Below are 18640 nucleotides of genomic sequence, written 5' to 3'. Positions count from 1 at the left end.
TTGGCCTCCCCATGTGATATCGCCCAAGGCAGTGGGTAATTTTTATATTTTTTTCTGTCCTCGCCTTCCTGCCAGCACTTAGGTCAGTGCCCCACAAAGACACACTCAGCTGCTGCTTGTTGAATAACTGAACAATGAGAGAATGCTTTACCTTCAGCTGTAATTCCTTGTATCTCTTGGACATCCGAATGAGCAACTTCTCACCATTGATCACAGCAGACTTTTCTTGGTAATACTGGACCATGGCCTGGGCAGCTTCTGTGTAAGCCATCTCTAAAAAGGCCTAGGGAAAAATGGAAGGACGGAAGCTGAAGTTGACTTGGTCTTTTTTTTTTTTTTTTTTTTTTAGGTGGGGAGGGGCAGAGGAGTGGGATAGAGAGAATCCCGAGCAGGCTCCACGTGGGGCAGATCATGACCTGAGCTGAAATCAAGAGTCAGGTGCTTAATCAGTTGAGCCACCCAGGTACTCCTGACTTGAATAATCTTAAACAAAATTCAGCCATAGGGGGCACCTGCGTGGTTCTGTGGTTGAGGATCTGCCTTTGGCTCAGGTCATGATCCTGAGGTCCTGGGATTGAGTCCTGCATCGGGCTCCCCATAGGGAGCCTGCTTCTCCCTCTGCCTCTCTCTGTGTCTCTCAATAGATAAATAAAAATCTTAAAAAAAAAAATTCAGTACTAGGTATAATTCCATGTCTATGAAGTTCAAGAATAGACAAAATGAATCAATGCTGATAAAAATTAGAGCTGAGTTTCCCTTTGGGGTGGAGGTGGAATTCTGACTGGGAGAGACATGAGGAAATGTGTGAGGTTCTGGAAATGTTCTCTCTCCTGACCTTTTTGATAATTACATGGGTGTACACATGTAGAAAATTAATGGAGTTGTACACTTAAGACTAGTACACTTTGGAGTATTTTATACCTCAATAAAAAGAAAAAAGATCAGTACAAGAAGCTGTCTTTGATCCCATCTGTTCAAAGAGACCTATTTATTAATTTCACCCGAAGAGCTCATTATATAAGATGGTCCCTCTCCTGATTCCCCTGGGTACCAGTGATTCTTAAATTATGTATATCCAGCCTGGGCTACGTCATGCCACAGAAGCCCCCCTGGGATGGGAAGTTCCATTAACCCACAGGCCCTGAGGAGAGGTAGGGGAGAGAGTGAGTCTTCTCTACAAGTGACCTTGGCCTGATTCCTGCAAAATGTGCTATTTTGTCATGATGAGGGCAGGAGACAGAGACACAGCCAAGGGTATCTGAGCTCTCACTTTCTTTGCAAAGAAGGAAAAATACTAAAAACTCAGGGTCTGAAAGAAGGTCATAGCTTCTTGCTTTGACCTTAGCTTTTTGAGTTAGTGAGAGAAGAAAACCCTCAACTATAGCTCGATAGCATTTTTCCTCTTTAACTGTTCTAATGAAACAGAAAAAGAATGGGCTTTTGCATTCAGTCAGTTTCTTTCTTTCTTTTTTTTTTTTTATTCAGTCAGTTTCTAAATAGACTGTTTTGACTGACCTGCTAGTTTATCCCAATAGTGGCTTTGTTACCATTTCTTAGATTTGTTTGCTTTGCACAAGACAGCACACTGATCTGGTCCCTCAGTGTTGAAAAGGAAAGGTGATATGTGACAAAAGAGCCCTCACTGTGAGCCGCTACACTCCCAGTTTCTTGAACCAAGTCGGCTAACCAAGCTCATCCTCCCTCCTTCCCACACATCTGTTTCTGAATTTCAGAGATGCTTTTCCCTGCTGTCACCATCTATGGCAGATGTGTGGGAGATGAAGAAGTCAAGATTCTTTAGGGTTTTATTTCAGATCCTGCCACCCAGCTTTCTAAGTGCCTTTTTCTTGATGCAAACATTTTAGCACCTCCAGCTCTCAACTGTCAAATGGGAATAATACTAAATCAGTGAATCTCATTGCATTAATGTTGCAAGCTGAATCATGTGCATTTACCCAAAACAGAATTCTGAGCAGTTGGAACAAAGGGACTGAGTAGTCTAAGCCCAAGTGGATGGAGGAAGACTGCTGATCATCTGATGTGGCTCAGAGTCTCTAAAGTTCATATGTTAATTAAGAAAAGAACTTCCTGGGGCACCTAGGTGGCTTAGTCAGTTGAGTGCCCAACTCCTGATTTTGGTTTGGGTCATGATATCGGAGTGATGGGATCAAGCCCCGCATCAGGCTGGGTAGAGTCTGTTTAAGATTCTCTCTCTCCCCCTCCCCTTCTCTTCTGCACCTCCCCCTGCTCGCTCACTAAATAAATAAATAAAACCTTTAAAAAGAAAAAAGAAAAGAACTTCTTCTATGTCTGCTCCTTTGGTCCATAAAGTAAATATATTTATTAACAATAAAACAAAATATTCTCATTCCCAGCCATTTTTCTTTTCTTTTCTTTTTTTTCTTTAACCCGGCCATTTTTCTAATATAAACTCCTCCTTTGACTTTAGAAGCGAAGACAGCCATATTAACCCGCAAGTTCTGACTTAACCCCCATGGGTTAAGGGTTCTTTGTCCTTTAGACTTACCAGGCACCCATCCATTCCCACCCACTCTTCTGCTACAAGACCCAAGGGCCTCAGATATTAACACCAAAGATCTGTGAAAACACCTGTTCACAGTCAGTTGCTGGCTCACTCTAAATCCAGGCCCTCAGATTTGAACAAGCTTAGATGGTAAGACTGTAGCCTTAGCTCAGGGAGTTCATAACAGTGAAAAGACTCAAGCCCATGGATTTCTATTTTGGGGGCCAGTTAGCTTTTCTATGTTAATGAATACCTCATTCCAAAATATCTCTTTACTTCCAGGCAACTCACAAAAATCTGTACCCATCACAAGGAGGTTAAGGTGAGACAAGAGTAAACAAAACACCACCACCACCAAAAGCCTCTGTGCTGTTCCAACAAGAGGCCAGCTGTGCATTACTTCTTTAAGACCAGCTTCTTTAAAAAAAAAAAAAAAAATATATATATATATATATAATTGCCCTCCACCAATGTGTGGTCTCTCTGGTGCCTACTGGTGTGAAAGTGCCCAGACCTACCTGATTAGTAGACTTCATGAGGATGTAATTAGTGACCTTTCCAAAGGGCAGCCCCAGGTTAATGACGTCATTCTCCGTGCAGCTTCCTTCGGGGAGGTTACAGATGTGTACCACTCGGCCAGCACCCGGTCTCCGCTGTGCAAACTAACGGGAACAAAGAGCAGGGGCTGGTCTTCAAAATACACATCCCTCTGGCCTTTGGTTCCAGATGTTCCTAGGGGCTACCTTCCCCCCATTAATGACTACAAAAGGATAACTTCTGAAATTAATGCTGAAAACAAATCCATTCATTCACAGATGCACATAAAATACCAATTTTATACCACCCTCTTCCAGCAAAGATTTGCAACATTTTAATGAGTAATCACATTATCCAGGACTGTCAGAATATGAACATGTGGGCTAATCCATGTGTCACTGGTGGGAGATTGTACAGTTACCATTTCTTGAGAATATACTTTAGGAGTATTTAATAAAACTTAAAGCACAGGGAGCCCAGATCTTGCGATCCCACTTTTGGAAATCTATCCCACAGAAATAAATGCACCAATATATCGACACTTATGTACAAGGACACTGCAGTTATTTATAAGGTGGCAAAAAATTCTGGGAACACCTTCGATGTCCAAGAACAGGGAAATGTTTGGGTAAACGATGGTTCAAGCATTCAGTGGGAGATTACAGAGCATTAAAAGGCAAAGGTAAATGAACTGATAAGGAATAATTTTGAAGATAGTTAAGTAATTAAGTAAAACAAAACAAAACAAAAACAAGCTGCCGGACAGTGCATGTAGTACAATGCCATTTTTGTAAGACAAAACAAAAAAAATCAAAATATATAAGAAAGAGATGAAGCAAGTGTTGTAAAGTCTTGATAATTGTTGGAATTGGGGGATGAATATACAAGGTTTAAATTATACTAGTCTGTACTGTTCTGTACTAGTTTGAAATGTTTCACAATGAAAAATTTTTCACAATGAAAAAAGCACAAGGAATTCATGCTGCACAGAGAAAGGCAGGCAGGGGAGGATACCTATCAACTTGTCAACATTAGTTATCTTCAAAGACCAGAACTGGAAGGGAATAAGGGGAAAGATGTTTTTAATGTGTGTTTTTTTGTTTTATAGACCTCCTATTGTTTGATTACAGAAGAAAGAGCATGGCAAGGATGTGTGGGAACCTTATATATAGACATACATGGAAACACCCTGTGGTTTAGGGCAGTGGCTTTCACAACTTTGTTAGCCTTTTATCAAACACAAGCTTGGTCACCAGCCCAATATATTCCACAAATAAGAGGAGCTGCTCTAGACAAACCCTGGGGTCTAGCTCCCTGTCGTCACCACTAGCCAGCAGTCCCAAAGGCCCTTAGAGGGCCTTTGGAATTTGGAAGCCAAGACCCAGGCCTAATCAAAGCTCCGGGAGGGAAGAAGTGCGTCTGTTTGGTCTGTGCAAACCTTAATCAGCCCAGAGTCTCTGGGAGGTTCAAGAATTAGTAACCAGAAGCCAATCCAGCGTGGAAGAGAAGGATGCAATTTTCCAAACCTGAAACACGTTCTAATAGCATAGTGCACATTTGCATAATCACCATGATTATGATAAAAGATAAAGTGAACTTCAACATCTAATTACATTTGATGTGGGTCACATCCCTAGCAAGGGCTAATACTTGGGTAATTCTATTACAAAAAGCCTTCATTTGTCTCATCTGGGCTGAGGACAATTAGAGTCAATGAGAATTTCCTTTTATGGCTCAGCCCTGAATTGGAGAAACCCCAGTATCCCTTGCAGACCTCCCCTTGGCCATGTCCAGAGGTCAAGTGTTTTTGCAGAAGGAACGGGATTTAGCATAAGGCCGAGGCAGCTCCCAGAGCATTTCCATGGAGACATGGAGTGCAACTGGAACTCTCCACAAGTTATGAGACTTTGAGTTTGCACCCGCCTCACAAGGAGTGAACCCTTCTCCAGGGATGACAGGAGGAGGACCAGTAAGATGCAGGATCTTTGCCTCTCATTAGAGTCCACACAAAGACCACAGACCCAGTTGAGCTCTGAGGCAGGTCAAAATGGCAGGTCCTCAGAGTTTATTATCAACAGGCAGGCTGAGCCGGGTGCTCTGCCCGGCTTCCTCCAAGCAAGCATGTTTCTGCATGTGACTTTCCTGTGGTTGGCCTGGGCTAACTCGTGCTTAGACGACAGGGCAGACACACAGAACCACAGGGCCATTCTGGGTTGCACCCTGCTCCTTGTCTGTCCAGTTGCCTAGTGAGCAGCATGAAGACCATCACCTCTGTCCCTGTCTCCTCCAGGCTGAAAGAGCCACTCAAGAGGCTGGTACCTGAGCTGCTGGGCAGTGGAACCTGGCACCCTCTCAGCTGCCAGTCCCCAAAGAGCAAGAGGAATTCATGCTGCAGACATTGTTAGGTCCTAAAAGGAATAGGTCTCAATTAAGGTTTACACTCAAATTTTAAAAATACATTTCATGAGCACTTTCTTCTCCTGGGATTTTTAATCAGAAATAAAAGTTGAGAGGGGGCGCCTGGGTGGCTCGGTCAGCTAAGCATCTGTCTTCGCTCAGGTCATGATCCTGGGGTCCTGAGATGGAGCCCCATATTGGGCTCCCTGTTCAGTGAGGAGCCTGCTTCTCCCTCTTACTCTGCCTGCCACGTGTTCTCTCTCTCTTTCTATCAAATCAGTCAATAAATAAAATCTTTTAAAAAAATAAATAAAAGTTGGATTATATTGATTCCCTTAATATCACAATCATGAGACGTTTCGTATCCTCCCAGTTAATTATACTAATTTGGAGCTTCTCCACTGGTGATGTGCACAAGGGTCTGGATTTACTGACTCAGGATGGAGGCCAAAGACCTCCAGTGACCACCAGCAGCTTCTTCATTTCAACCAGTTTACTTCCACTTATTTTATGAAGTGACCATGAAATAAAAATCTTGAGGATTAAAAATTCTTGAGCCATCTCTGTGTTAATGGTTTGTTTGCATAGTGTCTGGCTTCAGAGCAAGTGAGAAACCCTATCTGGTTAGAAAAAAACAACATTTTTTTATGTCTTATGTTCTTTTGCAACTATTTGATTTAGGATACTTTGGTCTATGTTCTTTCCTACCACTGATCTAAAAATATCTTTTTGTAAAAACTCAAGTTCAAAACCATATTTGATTCATAATAGGTGTCCAGTTATATGTGTATGTATTCTAATCTATTCTTGAGACTATTTACATAAATGTGGCTATTATTTGCCTTATGCCCTATGGCAGATCCGAACAATGAGGCAGAAAAGGAGGGAGGAAGGAAAGAGGAAAGGGGAGAGGAAGAGACAATGAGGTTTTCAGGTGGACAGGTGGAGTAAAATTTGTCCACTGGGGGCAGAGATGACTGGCGTGCCTTTGAGGGTTCAGCATGATGACTCCCAGCCTGGGTTCTCCAATACGTCCTTGAGGGCCTTTGAAGGTAATAATATTTGAAGGGAGGGTCATGATTTTTGATATTTAAAAAACCTAGGTTGAGTCTCTAGTCTATCGATATGGTAACCCTAGTTAGATTTTAAGCTGATGAGAAAGTCTGATTGGTATGTCAACCAGTGTCTTTGATTAATGAAAATGAGTAACTACTTAATTACTCATTAATATAAGTACTTTCTTTGGCAGATACAGTACTTTTCCGAACATGGAATGCAGGGTAGTGGCTGCTTGAGGTACGTAGGAGTCAATGATGAAGAGGATGGGCTGTAAGAAGTGTGGGGCTTCCTGATGGACCAGAAGACAGAGGACCTGGATCCGAGTCCCAGCTTGGCCACTGGCTGGATGCATGACAGGGACAAACTAATTTTCCTCTCCAAGCCTCAGTTTCCAAATCTCTGGAACAAGGGAGATAGCCTATGCATCAAGAGTCCTTTCCAGATGTGACATATCTGTGCTTGTGTGGCTCTAAGTTCTACAATTCCACTCCTCCCAGAAGACTTGCCCAACTAAACCCTAGGATCTGGGCAATAACCTTCCCCACTCGTGTTGGCATAAACAGGAAGACAGGACACCTGTGTCTTTCCCAATACCCGTCCCCGTGAACGGCACGTTTTTGTCTTCCCTCTCTATGTGATCAGCTAGACACATGAACATGAAGCATGTGTGTGTTAGGGGTGGTCTCATCTTTCAGGGCTAAAGATAAGCTCCAAGCAGTGAGTACCTTGCTGAAAAGCCCTGCCACTCCCTGAATGATTCTGTTGCCTGCAGCGTCTAGAAGAGTTGAGATGATATACTGAGATGAACTAAAGATGTAGGCAGATCTCCAGGTACCAATGCCAGGGCAGTGAGAGCATCAGACAGACCTGGATCTGTGTCTACTCCCCAGTGACCAACCCTGGGGCAATTTCTGAATTTCTCCAAGCCTGAGTTTGCTTATCTATAAAACAGGGAAAATAAAAATTGATTCCATGGGACTCTTTAGAAGACAAAAATGCCACAAAGTACGTAAACTGCCTTGATGCAATCCCTGGCAACCAGCCGTCTCCTTAAAATATATGTCTCTTTCTTTCTCCCAACAGTTAAAGGATATGCTATGATGGTCCCAGACTGAGGGGAAAAAATGCAACTGTACGGTGATTATGTAAGAGAAAGTCTTGACATGAGAGACTCCTAACTCTGGGAAACAAACAAGGGGTAGTGGAAAGGGAGGTGGGCGGGGGGTTGGGGTGACTGGGTGATGGGCACTGAGAGGGGCACTTGGCGGGATGAGCACTGGGTGATATGCTATATGTTGGCAAATTGAACTCCAATAAAAAAAAATTTTTTTAAAAGAGAAAGTCTGTGTTCTTAAGAAATTCATACTGAGATGGTTAGGGGTGAAAAGGTACAATGTCTCCAGTGGTTCAGAAAAAAACATGCATAAATGGTTAGACGGATGGATAAAACAGATTAAGATGGATTAAACATAAGGACAATAAGAGAGAGAGAGAGACAGAGTGAATGACAAACAGGCCAAAATATTAAGAAGTAGTAAATCTGAGCAAAAGATATACCTCTAGAGCAACTCTTCTGTAAATCTGAACTATATTAAAAATAAAAGTTATAAAATATACACTATAAAAGATGTGTATTATATGTTTATGTGCTCTGGGGCAGAAGAGTAGATGAGTTTAGAGAGAATCATTGAAGACTTTGCCAACTTGGATTTTTGATGTGAAGTGTTAATGGACTCTGTTGACATCCCACCTGCTGCTCTGCCTGGAAGGCACACATGTGACAGGTGCATTTGAAACTTTCAGCCCAAAGTCAAATCTCCAAGAAAGCTAAGGTGTCAAGGGTTGTAACCAAAGTCCTAACTACTAACCTAAAGGGACAGTCATCCTTTCTCAGCCTGGGAGACACTTCAGTAGGCCTTCAGGCCAGTTCAGACCTGGAATGCCCCATGTGCAATCAGAGGTCTTGGCTGTACATTTTCACCTGCTGGATCAATTATTTAAAACCAGATTCTGAGCAGCCCCGGTGGCATAGCGGTTTGGCGCTGCCTGCAGCCCGGGGTGTGATCCTGGAGACTGGGATCAAGTCCCATTTCGGGCTCCCTGCATGGAGCCTGCTTCTCCCTCTGCCTGAGTCTCTGCCTCTCTCTCTCTCTCTCTCTCTCTGTCTCTCTCTCTGTCTCTATCTCTATGAATAAATAAATAAAATCTTAAAAAAAAAAAACAAAACAGATTCTGCCTCTATTGTTCATGTGGCTGGGTTCCAGACCTCTCAACTCACTCAATCTCTTATACATGGATGGAAATGTGAAAGCAGCAAACAGATTGTGTAGGAACATTCTGAGACCTTTTAGTGCCCTCTGATGCAGGTGGGAACAGGCTTCATAGAGGAGTTCAAAGAAGAGGCTCAGTTCAAATAACTCACAAAACTGCAATAAAAATGTGGCTTAGGGCATTGGGCCTGCTGAGTGAGAGCAGTCTCTCAAAGTCCTTCCTAGGGCGACAAAGTGTAGATTGGATCTTCAATAAACAATTTCTGTGTTCCAGCCTGATCTTCTCCAGGTGGACCTAATCTCGCCTGGCATAGTCTCTCGTTTTGTGCTAAACACACCTCAGGACACACACATGGCAGATATTTATTTCTCGTGGTGTGGATTTTGAACATATTATGCAGATAGCAAATGGGCATAAGTTGCATAGTTACGGATCTTAGCTTAACCTGGAGGGTAGACACAGATATCTTTATTGACACTTTCATGTATTTTATAAAGCATGCTAGCTTTGACCTAAAGTACATCTGCTTTTATTGGTGTCAGACTTGCCTACAGGTCTTGGGTGGTTCATCTGCCAAGTAACTTCAATATCCCTGTAAACTTTAGAGCTACAGAATACACTGTGACACCTAGGAGAAGCTAAGGGACTCGAACTGTGGGCAATAAACTGGTTGATTTGTGATTACAACCCTGATCTCACTGAAAAACTGATCAATTGCAGACTTGATAAATCAAGGTAGATGCATCCAACAGAGGGTTTTATAGCATAAAATAGGGTTTTATGTCTAGATATGGAAATATGTCTAGATACCAATGAAAAGATATTTTGGAAACTTAAATAAAAAGAACCAAGTGGCACAATATGACATGGCATTACCTGATTTTTGCAAAAATGTATACTTTTTCTAATTAAACATGCATACATAGACTAGCTAGAGATAAATAGTATAAGACATTTGCGGTCAGTTTTATCTGTAGAGCTGGATTTTCTATTTTTTATATTTCTGTTACTGTTTGGATTTTTTATACCATGTTTGTACTACTTTTGCAACAAGAAAAAATACTTAAGATTTGTAAACAGAAAAGAAAAAAAGCTCAGAAAACAAAAGCCACTCGGGTATCCTGTTTCCCCCTGGCTCTTTGCTCACTTTGAAAAGGCACAAGGTGACCCCCCCACCCAGGGTACAAGAGCAATGACAGAGCTGGAAGGGTGGGGGAGGGGTAGGCAGTAACCACATCAGTTACTGTTCTTCATGCTCTCTGGAAGTCCGGAGACCAGAGTGTTCTAAGCCATGGACCAGAGAGGCCACAGTGGACAGAGAGAAGTTCCAGAACTGCCAGCCATCTGAGGAACAACTTAAACCTCTGGCCTTCCACAAACATTTATGCTTCTCTGTGTCTCAGTTTCCTTATTTATACAAATTTTCTGGTGTGCAGGGTCCCAGTGAGAAAGAAATCATGAAAAAGATGTCTGTCTTCCCAGGCCAGAGCAGCCCATCTGCAGCATCAGCACTAAATAACTCTAAGGTGGCTGTGAAAATGGCAAAGCCATTTTATGGGGAGAGTCAGCAAGCAAAGTGCATCTTGGGCAAGCACAAGAAAACTATTTACAGCCTGAGAAGGCCCTAGTGGCCCCTTCCAGAAACCTGATTACTCTGTTTATGACAACTCAGGCAGCCAAGGATAAAGTGCCTCTGCTCTGTCAAATGGCAAAAGCTTAAGTGAAAGTGAACACCCCTCTCCTGGGACCCTGGGGTGGGAGGGTCAGGCACAAACCATCCTCACCACCCCCACCACCAGCGAACACAGCACAGAACTGTCAGTTCAGTGTCCCATCTCTGTCAACAATAAGCATGGAAATGAAAGGCTGGGTCGGGCTCCCACGAAGTAACAGAAGTATACATTCAGCCAAGCCTGGGCTTGGTGGAGGTGGTAGATGGGTTGCTCTATCCTTTAAGATTTTGTAGCAGTGCAGAGACCCTCTGAGAGTCCATTCCCAGAGCCGTGGGTCACTCTGTTTTCCTGCCTAAAAACAGGGAATGTTAGAGACAGCAATTGCTCTTTGCTCCACTAATAATAATGATATTATAATGGTGGAGTCCTGGCTGGTTCTGGTTTTACTCAACCAAATGTGTCTCTGAAAAGATGTATAAGTGGGATGGGCCTGAAAAAGCGCTGGCACAGGACCAGAAAACATTTCTGGAGGAAAAACGCATCAAAGCTTTTATGAGTTCTCTATGAGAACAGGGAGGGGGATAATGGATAAGTTTCCCTGTCTTCATGAAATATTTCTTTTCTGTTTGAATTTTCACAGAGAGCATCAATTATGTAAGCAGGAAAAACAACAGAAATGTATGTGCAAAAGGAGCCCACTGGACACTCCTCGAGCCTCACAAAGTGTCTTTTGGTAACAGAGTAATCACCCCTTGATAAAACTGCTTATCTTTGGAGGTGTTTGTAGGCAGAAAAGACAATTCATAATTTCTCTGAGGGACACACCCGCTACTTAAAGGAACCTTGCGAAGTATCCTTCTGTAGTAGATTAATCAGCTCTTCATTTTTCAGCTTCTCTTCAAATGTCAGTGTTTGCATATTTCCAGTTTTCCAAAAGACAGACACACTTGCATTCGATGGACCAGAATCTGGCAGAAGAATGTGACCATCCAGACACTGATGATACAGAGACTGGCTGGGGCAGGCTTTGTCCTTGCCTCCTAGACATCCTTGGGAAGATCCTTGAGACCAGTCCGGTGATGCCTCTCCCCATCCACTGGATCTGTAGGAAAATGCCTCCGAACATTTCAGCTTATCTTAGGGGACACTGTCACAGTGCAGAAGAATGGAGGTGCCAGGTCTCACTGGCCTCCTCACCTTGCTCCTCGGCTGATGGCTAGCTGAGGCCCAAGAAGTCCCCAAGGCAGCTTCAGATCCTGCTGAGCTGTGCCATGGAAGTGCACGGGGGCAGGGAGGGGAAGGAGAGCAAGCAAGCAAGAGAAGGCAGAGACCTCAGAGAGGGGCAGCAGGGCTCCCTTGTGGTTACAAGGGAGGATTCTAGAGCCTGGCCAAATCCCAACACTTCCACTTATCCGCTAGTGAGTTTCAGCAAAGCATTTAGTCTATGCCTCAGTTTCCTCACCTCAGAGGGTTGTATGGAGGATTAAATGAGATAATACATACGAAAATGCTATGAACGGGGAAGCCTGGGTGGTTCAGTGGTTGAGCATCTGCCTTTGGCTCCGGTGGTGACCCCGGGGTCCCAGGATCCAGTCCCACGTCGGGCTCCCTGCGTGGTGCCTGCTTCTCCCTCTGCCTGTGTCTCTGCCTCTCTCTCTCTCTCATTCTGTGTCTCTCATGAATAAATACCTAAAACCTTTTTTTAAAAGAAAAAGCTAGGAACCTATTAAGCACTATGGAAGTGTTGGCTGCGGTCAGCATCGTCAGCCTTGGACACGGATTATCGTGGATCGTTATCACCAAGGACCATCATCAACACGAGCCGTCGGATCGCCTGTGCCTACCGCAGGCCTCTAAGGGCGCAGACAAGGCCCCAAGAATTACCAGACAGATGTGTGCGAGACGGAGGGCGCCGCGGGGGAGACCTGCGGGGGAGACCTGCGGGGGAGACCTGCGGGGGAGACCTGCCGGGGCTCGGCTTCCCCTCCCGCCGCGCATCCAGGGGCCTTGAGGCTCCGCCGCCTCGGAGCTTCCTGCGCGTGCGCAGTTGAGCACCAGGCCCGTGTCCGCGCTGCTCGCCTCGGGCTCGCTCCGCCGTCGGGCTCTGAGCTCCCGTCGGAGACTGCTCGAGGGCTGTGAATGCGCCAGGATTTGCGGCATCCTCGAAATTACAAGTCGGGTAAACACGCTGCTGTTTGCTTTACTTTCACAAGTCATTATTGGGGGGTTGCCCGCATTTAGGAAAACGAAGCCTCCGAGCAATAAAGTGAGGCCATTTAGCTGGTGGGCCCCAGACTAGGGCTTGAACGTGGTCTCTTGGCTCCAAATCCACAGGAAGGGGCTTCTGGTTCACTGGTCGGCGCTGGAGGGGGAGGTCGAGGCACGGAACAGACGCAGTCTCCTGCTCTTGCTTCTCCTCCACCGCTCAGCCCCTTCCCCTTATAAAGGGGCTCAGTTAACACCCACCCTCTTTCCCTGCCCAGACCCCTGGCCCATCTGCCACCTAATCCAGCGCCCCCCGCCATCTGGTCACAGTCCCTTTTTCCTAGTGCTAAGATCTCAGAGCAGGATGGTGGGCACAGAGCTGCCTCCAGGATCCCCAGGGGGAAACAGGCCCTGAGGTTGAGCCTGTGCTGGAACTGCCCATCCCCCCATCCCCCCCAAGGTCAAAGACAAATGACAGACCTCACTGAACCCAGCCATTCTGCTCTCTTGGGACTGACCCAAAGCTGCACTGACCAAGCACGGTCCTCGGCATGGAGAGTGCAGAGAGGGAAACCACAAAATTCTCTTTCGCCAAACTGTGCGTGGGCTGTCGGCCCAGAGCTCTGTCTTAGAGTCCTTCTCCCATTAAACATCACACACAGAGAAACACAAACAAATAGAAATCTCCACCCAGGCAGGCCTCCCCACTCACTCATCCCCTAGGGCCTAACACCTACACTTCTCAGCTTGCCCTTCCAAAGCTTTGCATGAACACCCTGAAGCGCGCAGGGCATAGCATGCGGAGGTCTGCTCCCTGGAGCTTGTGTTCCCCGGTTGCACAAGAAGAGAGAACGAGGCTGCAGCTGCTCACACCACAAACTGCAAGAAATACAGGTACATAGCCACAAACACACAGAAACGTGCCCTATCGCAGGGTCTGGCCAGACACATTTTGCACACAGTTAGTTCTGGTTCTGCATCTTCCACCTCCTTCCACTTGTTCTCAGAAGAGGAGATGCCGGAGGGCTTCAAGGGAAAGAGGCTACACAAGGTGGGCCAACAGCCAAACCAGGAGGGAAAGGAACTTGTCGCAATCGCAATCCGTGGGTAAACAAAGAATGAAGCTTTGGGGGACTGAAGAGCAGTTGTAGGGAGAGGGGAACAAAAACACAACCGAAACAAAGGATTTCACAGAAGTAACTATTTCCCCAACAGGCCAACAAATACCATGACTGCATGTCCTTATTTTCAACATACATTTTTTCTTTCTGGTTCAACTTTCAGGATTACCCACTCATAGGAAATAATCCACTTGAATAAAATATCAAAACGTCTTAAAAACACACATTGAAAAGCTCAAACCCTTTTTCCCCCCACTACATCAAGGCTCAGTGCTAGAGAGTCTATGTATGCTTTTGATTTTAATAATGTATGTCAGGTTTTTTTTTTAAATCTATGTGTTTCAATACTAGCTGAATTAAACAACTGTCGACCTCTGCCCAAGGGACACATTTTCCTGCACTGCACAAAGTCACATTTGTGCCAGCTTCATCCCAGCCTCCTCTGAACTTTTATACCCAGGCGGAACTGGTGACACAAATGCTTTGATGATGACAACGACAATGGAGAAAATGCTTCTGTACTCACATTTGTCCCAGGGGAAGCCGAAGGAAATGCGGGATTTGACTGAGCAAATGACCTTGCTGGAATGGCCGCATATGATGATCCAAGATTTGAGGCATAATCTAAATGATAAATTACACCAACTGTATGAAATCCTAGTCATTTATTTTACCTTCAAAAGGCATTATTAGGACGTAAATTGGAAGAAAAAAATTAAAATTTCCTCTTAACATATTGAATAGTGATTGTTGTGATTTTTACCCTTGGGCAAGTTGGTAACCAACAAAGCCTTATGTCTGAAAGAGCCTAGACAATAGGTAGGCCAATATGCATTTTAGTGTCTTGGGATCTGTCTGCTTTATATTTATACATATATAGAGAGAGACAGAGTGAGAGAGAGAAAGAGAGAGGGGATAGGGACATCAGCAGGGAAGTTTGGTTATTAAAGACATGACATAGTAAGCCTTTGGGAAGCTGGTTTCTGCTTCAAGCTGCTGACCGGAAGGGCCTTACTTACCTTCAGAGTTCCCAGCAGGGTTATAAACAGCTGTGCTGTTGGGAGAGGCACACAGCGTTCCCTCTGCCGAACCGAGTATACACCGGATACCAGCGCTGGAGACGGATGGAAAAGGGGAACCGGGAACCCAGTAAGTTAAATGAAGAATTATCATATGACCCAGAAATTCCACGCCTAGCCATAGGCCCCAAACAGTTGAAAAAGAGACGTTCAAACAAAAACTTGTACACGAAGATTCATAGTGGCACTATTCACAATAGTCAAAAGGTAAAAGCAACCCACATGTAGACCAAAAGATGAATAGATAAACAAAATGTGGTATATACATCCAAAGGAATAGTATTCAGCCATAAAAAGGTTGTATATGCTACAACATGGATGAACCCTGAAAATATTCTGCTAAATAAAAAAAGTCAGTAATAAGAGGTAATAAAATGATTTCATGTCTATGAAATGTCCAAAAGGGGCAAATTCACAGAGATAGAAAGCAGATTAGTGGTTCCCATGGACTACAAGGGAGGGGAGAAGGAAATGACTACTTAATCAGTTTGGGGTTTGGAGTAATGAAAATGTTTGGGAACCACATAGTGATAATATTTGCACAACCTTGTGAATCTGCTAAATACCACTCGACTGTACACTTTAAAATGGCTTAAATGGAGGCACCCGCGTGGCTCAGTCAGTTAAGCATCTGACTCTTGATTTCAGCTTAGGTCTTGATCTCAGGGTCATTAGTTCAAGCCTCACACTGGGCTCCATGCTGAGCATGGAGCCTACTTAAAAAAATAAAAATTATGAAGTAAAATGGTGACTCTTCTGTGTCTCTGCCTCTCTCTCTCTCTCTCTCTCTCTCTCTGTGTCTATCATGAATAAATAAAATCTTTAAAAAAAATAAAAATAAAATGGTGACTCTTAAGTGAATCTTACCACAATACAAAAAGAAGGAGCCAGAAAAGGAGACCCTTATAAAAATTTTTTAATTGTGATAAAATATACATAACATAAAATTTACCATCTTAACATTTCTAAGTGTCCAGTTCGGTGGCATTCAGCCCATTTACACTGTTGTGCAGCCATCACCACCAACCATCTCCAGAACTCTTCACCTTGCAAAACTGAAACCGCCCCCATTAAAAACTAACACCCTACTTCCCCTCCCTTGTGCCCCTGGCAGCCACGTTCTCCTTTCTGACTCTTCTAGCTGCCTCCTGTAAGTGGAGTCCCCCAGGATTTGTCTTTTTGTGACCGGTTTCTCTCACTGAGCACAATGCCCTCACACTCTGCCATGTTGTCACATAGGTCAGAAGTCCCTTTTCTAAAGCTAAATAATACTCCAGTGTCCAGATGTACACCATTTTCTTTATCTATTCATCTGTCAGTGGACATTTGCATTGCTTCCGCCCATTAGCTATTGTGAATAAGAAAGGGAAGCCTTTTGGGCACCTGGTGGCTCAGTGGTTGAGCGGCTGCCTTTGGCTCAGGGCATGAGCTCAGGGTCCTGGGATCGAGTCCCACATCGGGCTCCCTGCAGGAAGCCTGCTTCTCCCTCTGCCTAATCTCTGCCTCTCTCTGTGTGTGTCTCTCATGAATAAATAAATAAAATCTTAAAAAAAAAAAAAAAAAAGGAAAGAAAAGAAAAAGAAAGGGAAGCCTTTTCAATGCACTCTTGTCAAAACACTTAACTCCAGTCTGCTGTTCACATCCTGGGCCACGTGCCCTCTTCTCTGTCTCCATGACCCCAGCTCGCTGCTTCCTGGTCTGCCCTCAGGCTGCCCCTGCCTATTCTTAGCCCAGCAGCAAGGGTCCCGGTTGGTGGAGCCGGAGTGCATCACTCCTTCGTTCCACCCTCTGATACTCCTCTGATACTCTCTCAAAGCAAAATGGAAGTCCTCACAAGAAGCCGAGGAGTTTAGGATCTGGGCCCGGGTGACTTCCCTGGCTCCTTACCCCAGGACTCCGCTCCAGTCACACTGATGTTGCCTGAGCGTCCCGGGGCCACACCAGGGCCTTCAAACTTGCTGTTCCCCTTACTGGGAGTACCTGTCCCCCAGACAGCCACAGCTCATCACACTCCCTCCTGAGAGGTCCTCAGGGAGGCCTTGCCCAGCCACCCTACTTAAAATGCAAGGACCAGGGGCCCCTGGGTGGCTCAACTGATTAAGCGTCTGACTTTAGATCACGTAATGATCCCGGAGTTCTGGGATCAAGCCTGCATCAGGCTCCCTACTTCTACCTGCTTCTCGCTTTCCCTCTGCCTGCCACTCTCCCTGTTTATGTGCTCTCTCTCTCTCAAGTAAGTAATAAAATATTTTTTTAAAAAAATAATAAAATAGGGAAATCCCTGGATGGCTCAGCAGTTTAACACCTGCTTTCGGTGCTGGGCATGATCCTGGAGTCCCGGGATCAGGTCCCACATCAGGCTCCCTGCATGGAGCCTGTTTCTCCCTCCTCCTGTGTCTCTGCCTCTGTCTCTCTCTGTGTGTCTCTCATGAATAAATAAATAAAATCTTTAAATAATAATAATAATAAAATATTTTTTAGATATTTTAAAAGTAAATAAATAATAAATAAATAAAATGCTAGGACCAGTCCCCATGAGTGCACATGCATATGCACACAAGCTTCCTGCTCTTGCTCTGCCCTGTTTTTTGCTTAGCATTTACTACCAGGGATGTTATAGGATTCACTTGTTTATTTTATCATCTGTCCCCCCACCCACATTAAGTATAAGCTCCTTGAGGACAGGGACACTGCCTGTTTTGTTCTCTGCTGCTTCCCTAGCACCTAAAACAGAAGGTGATGCACAATAGGTGCTCAATGAAAGTTTGCTGAGCATCTGCATGCACCTGTTCTCCTGGCCAGCACTCACTTTTCAATTAGCAATAATCGCGCCTCGGATAAACCTCATTGGCTACGATACTGCCACTGCACAAAGCTCAGCACTCACTTTTCAGAGAAGACCAGGCATTTCTGAGCATGTAGTTTCCCTTTCACATGCAGCTCCCAGTCCTAGGCCAGAAGGAAAGGAAAAGTGACCAAAGTAGAAATGAATCCGTGAGAAGTAAAGGGATGAGAGCAGGCTTCCCCATCAGGCAGGGGGCTCAGAGCCCAGAGACTGCACCACCCTGCCAGCACATCTCCCTCCCCTCTTCCTCTCCCTCCCAGGCTCCTCCCCACATCTACTGTCAAATCCAGCCCCATTGCCATTGGCCAGACCCTCTAGGACAAGAACCCAGCATCCCAAGCCAGATTCCCTCCTCCCCTCTCAGTGGACCCCTGGTCCCATGGCACCTCCCAGCTTCTACTCCCTTCCCCTCCCCTAGAGGGACTGCATCCATGTCTATGACTGGTTGGGGAAATCTGGCAAGTGGACTCACAGTGAGCTGCAAAGCTTAAGAAAGGCTTATGAGAGACAAAATCTGCCATCGCCTCCCAGTGTCGGCCAGCCCCCTCCCTCTGCCGGGGGACTGGGATGAACTTGCACAGCGTGACCCAAACAGAGGTGAAGGACACTGTGGCGTGACTCCCGCTACACAGGAATCATTATGCTCTGCAGATGGGATGGGAGAAGAGAGGCGGCATGGCCCAGTGCTTAAGCGGCACAGGTTCTGGGAGCGTGAGACCCACGTTCCAATCTTCACTCTGCCACTCTCTAGCGATGGGGCCCTGGACAAGTCCTATCCTCTCTCTGGGCCTTGGTTTCCTCACCTGAGGAAAAATGATATTAGTAATCGTACCCACCTCACAGAGTTACTGCTGACATATGGAAATGATTTAATAGATGTTAGCTGTTTTAATTACTCTTGCCTTAGAATTTTTTTTTACTGTGTCACT

The 18640-nt window shown here is 45.1% G+C and overlaps 1 protein-coding gene and 1 pseudogene across 4 annotated transcripts in view; both read right to left on the bottom strand.

Moving 5' to 3' along the window:
• The window catches only part of RBM20 (RNA binding motif protein 20), a 190732-nt gene that overhangs the window by 32424 nt on the left and 139668 nt on the right, over nucleotides 1–18640 (bottom strand). For all 4 annotated transcript variants that reach the window (XR_007406709.1, XM_049103094.1, XM_049103095.1 and 1 more), the window contains exons 3-7: nucleotides 17754–17815; nucleotides 14807–14901; nucleotides 14314–14411; nucleotides 3043–3186; nucleotides 152–283 (exon numbers count right to left, since the gene is read on the bottom strand). Coding sequence is in view for 3 of the 4 variants with exons in the window: in XM_049103094.1 (XP_048959051.1) it covers nucleotides 152–283; nucleotides 3043–3186; nucleotides 14314–14411; nucleotides 14807–14901; nucleotides 17754–17815 (531 nt within the window). In the remaining variant the exon portion in view is untranslated. The remainder of the gene's footprint in view (nucleotides 1–151; nucleotides 284–3042; nucleotides 3187–14313; nucleotides 14412–14806; nucleotides 14902–17753; nucleotides 17816–18640) is intronic.
• On the bottom strand, nucleotides 17589–17743 carry LOC112672655 (U4 spliceosomal RNA; annotated as a pseudogene).

The sequence above is a fragment of the Canis lupus genome, chromosome 28 (genome assembly GCF_003254725.2).
Source record: "Canis lupus dingo isolate Sandy chromosome 28, ASM325472v2, whole genome shotgun sequence".
Classification (NCBI taxonomy): Eukaryota; Metazoa; Chordata; class Mammalia; order Carnivora; family Canidae; genus Canis; species Canis lupus.
The sequence above is the reverse complement of the archived record's forward strand: the minus strand, read 5'-3'. Positions and strand labels throughout refer to the sequence as shown.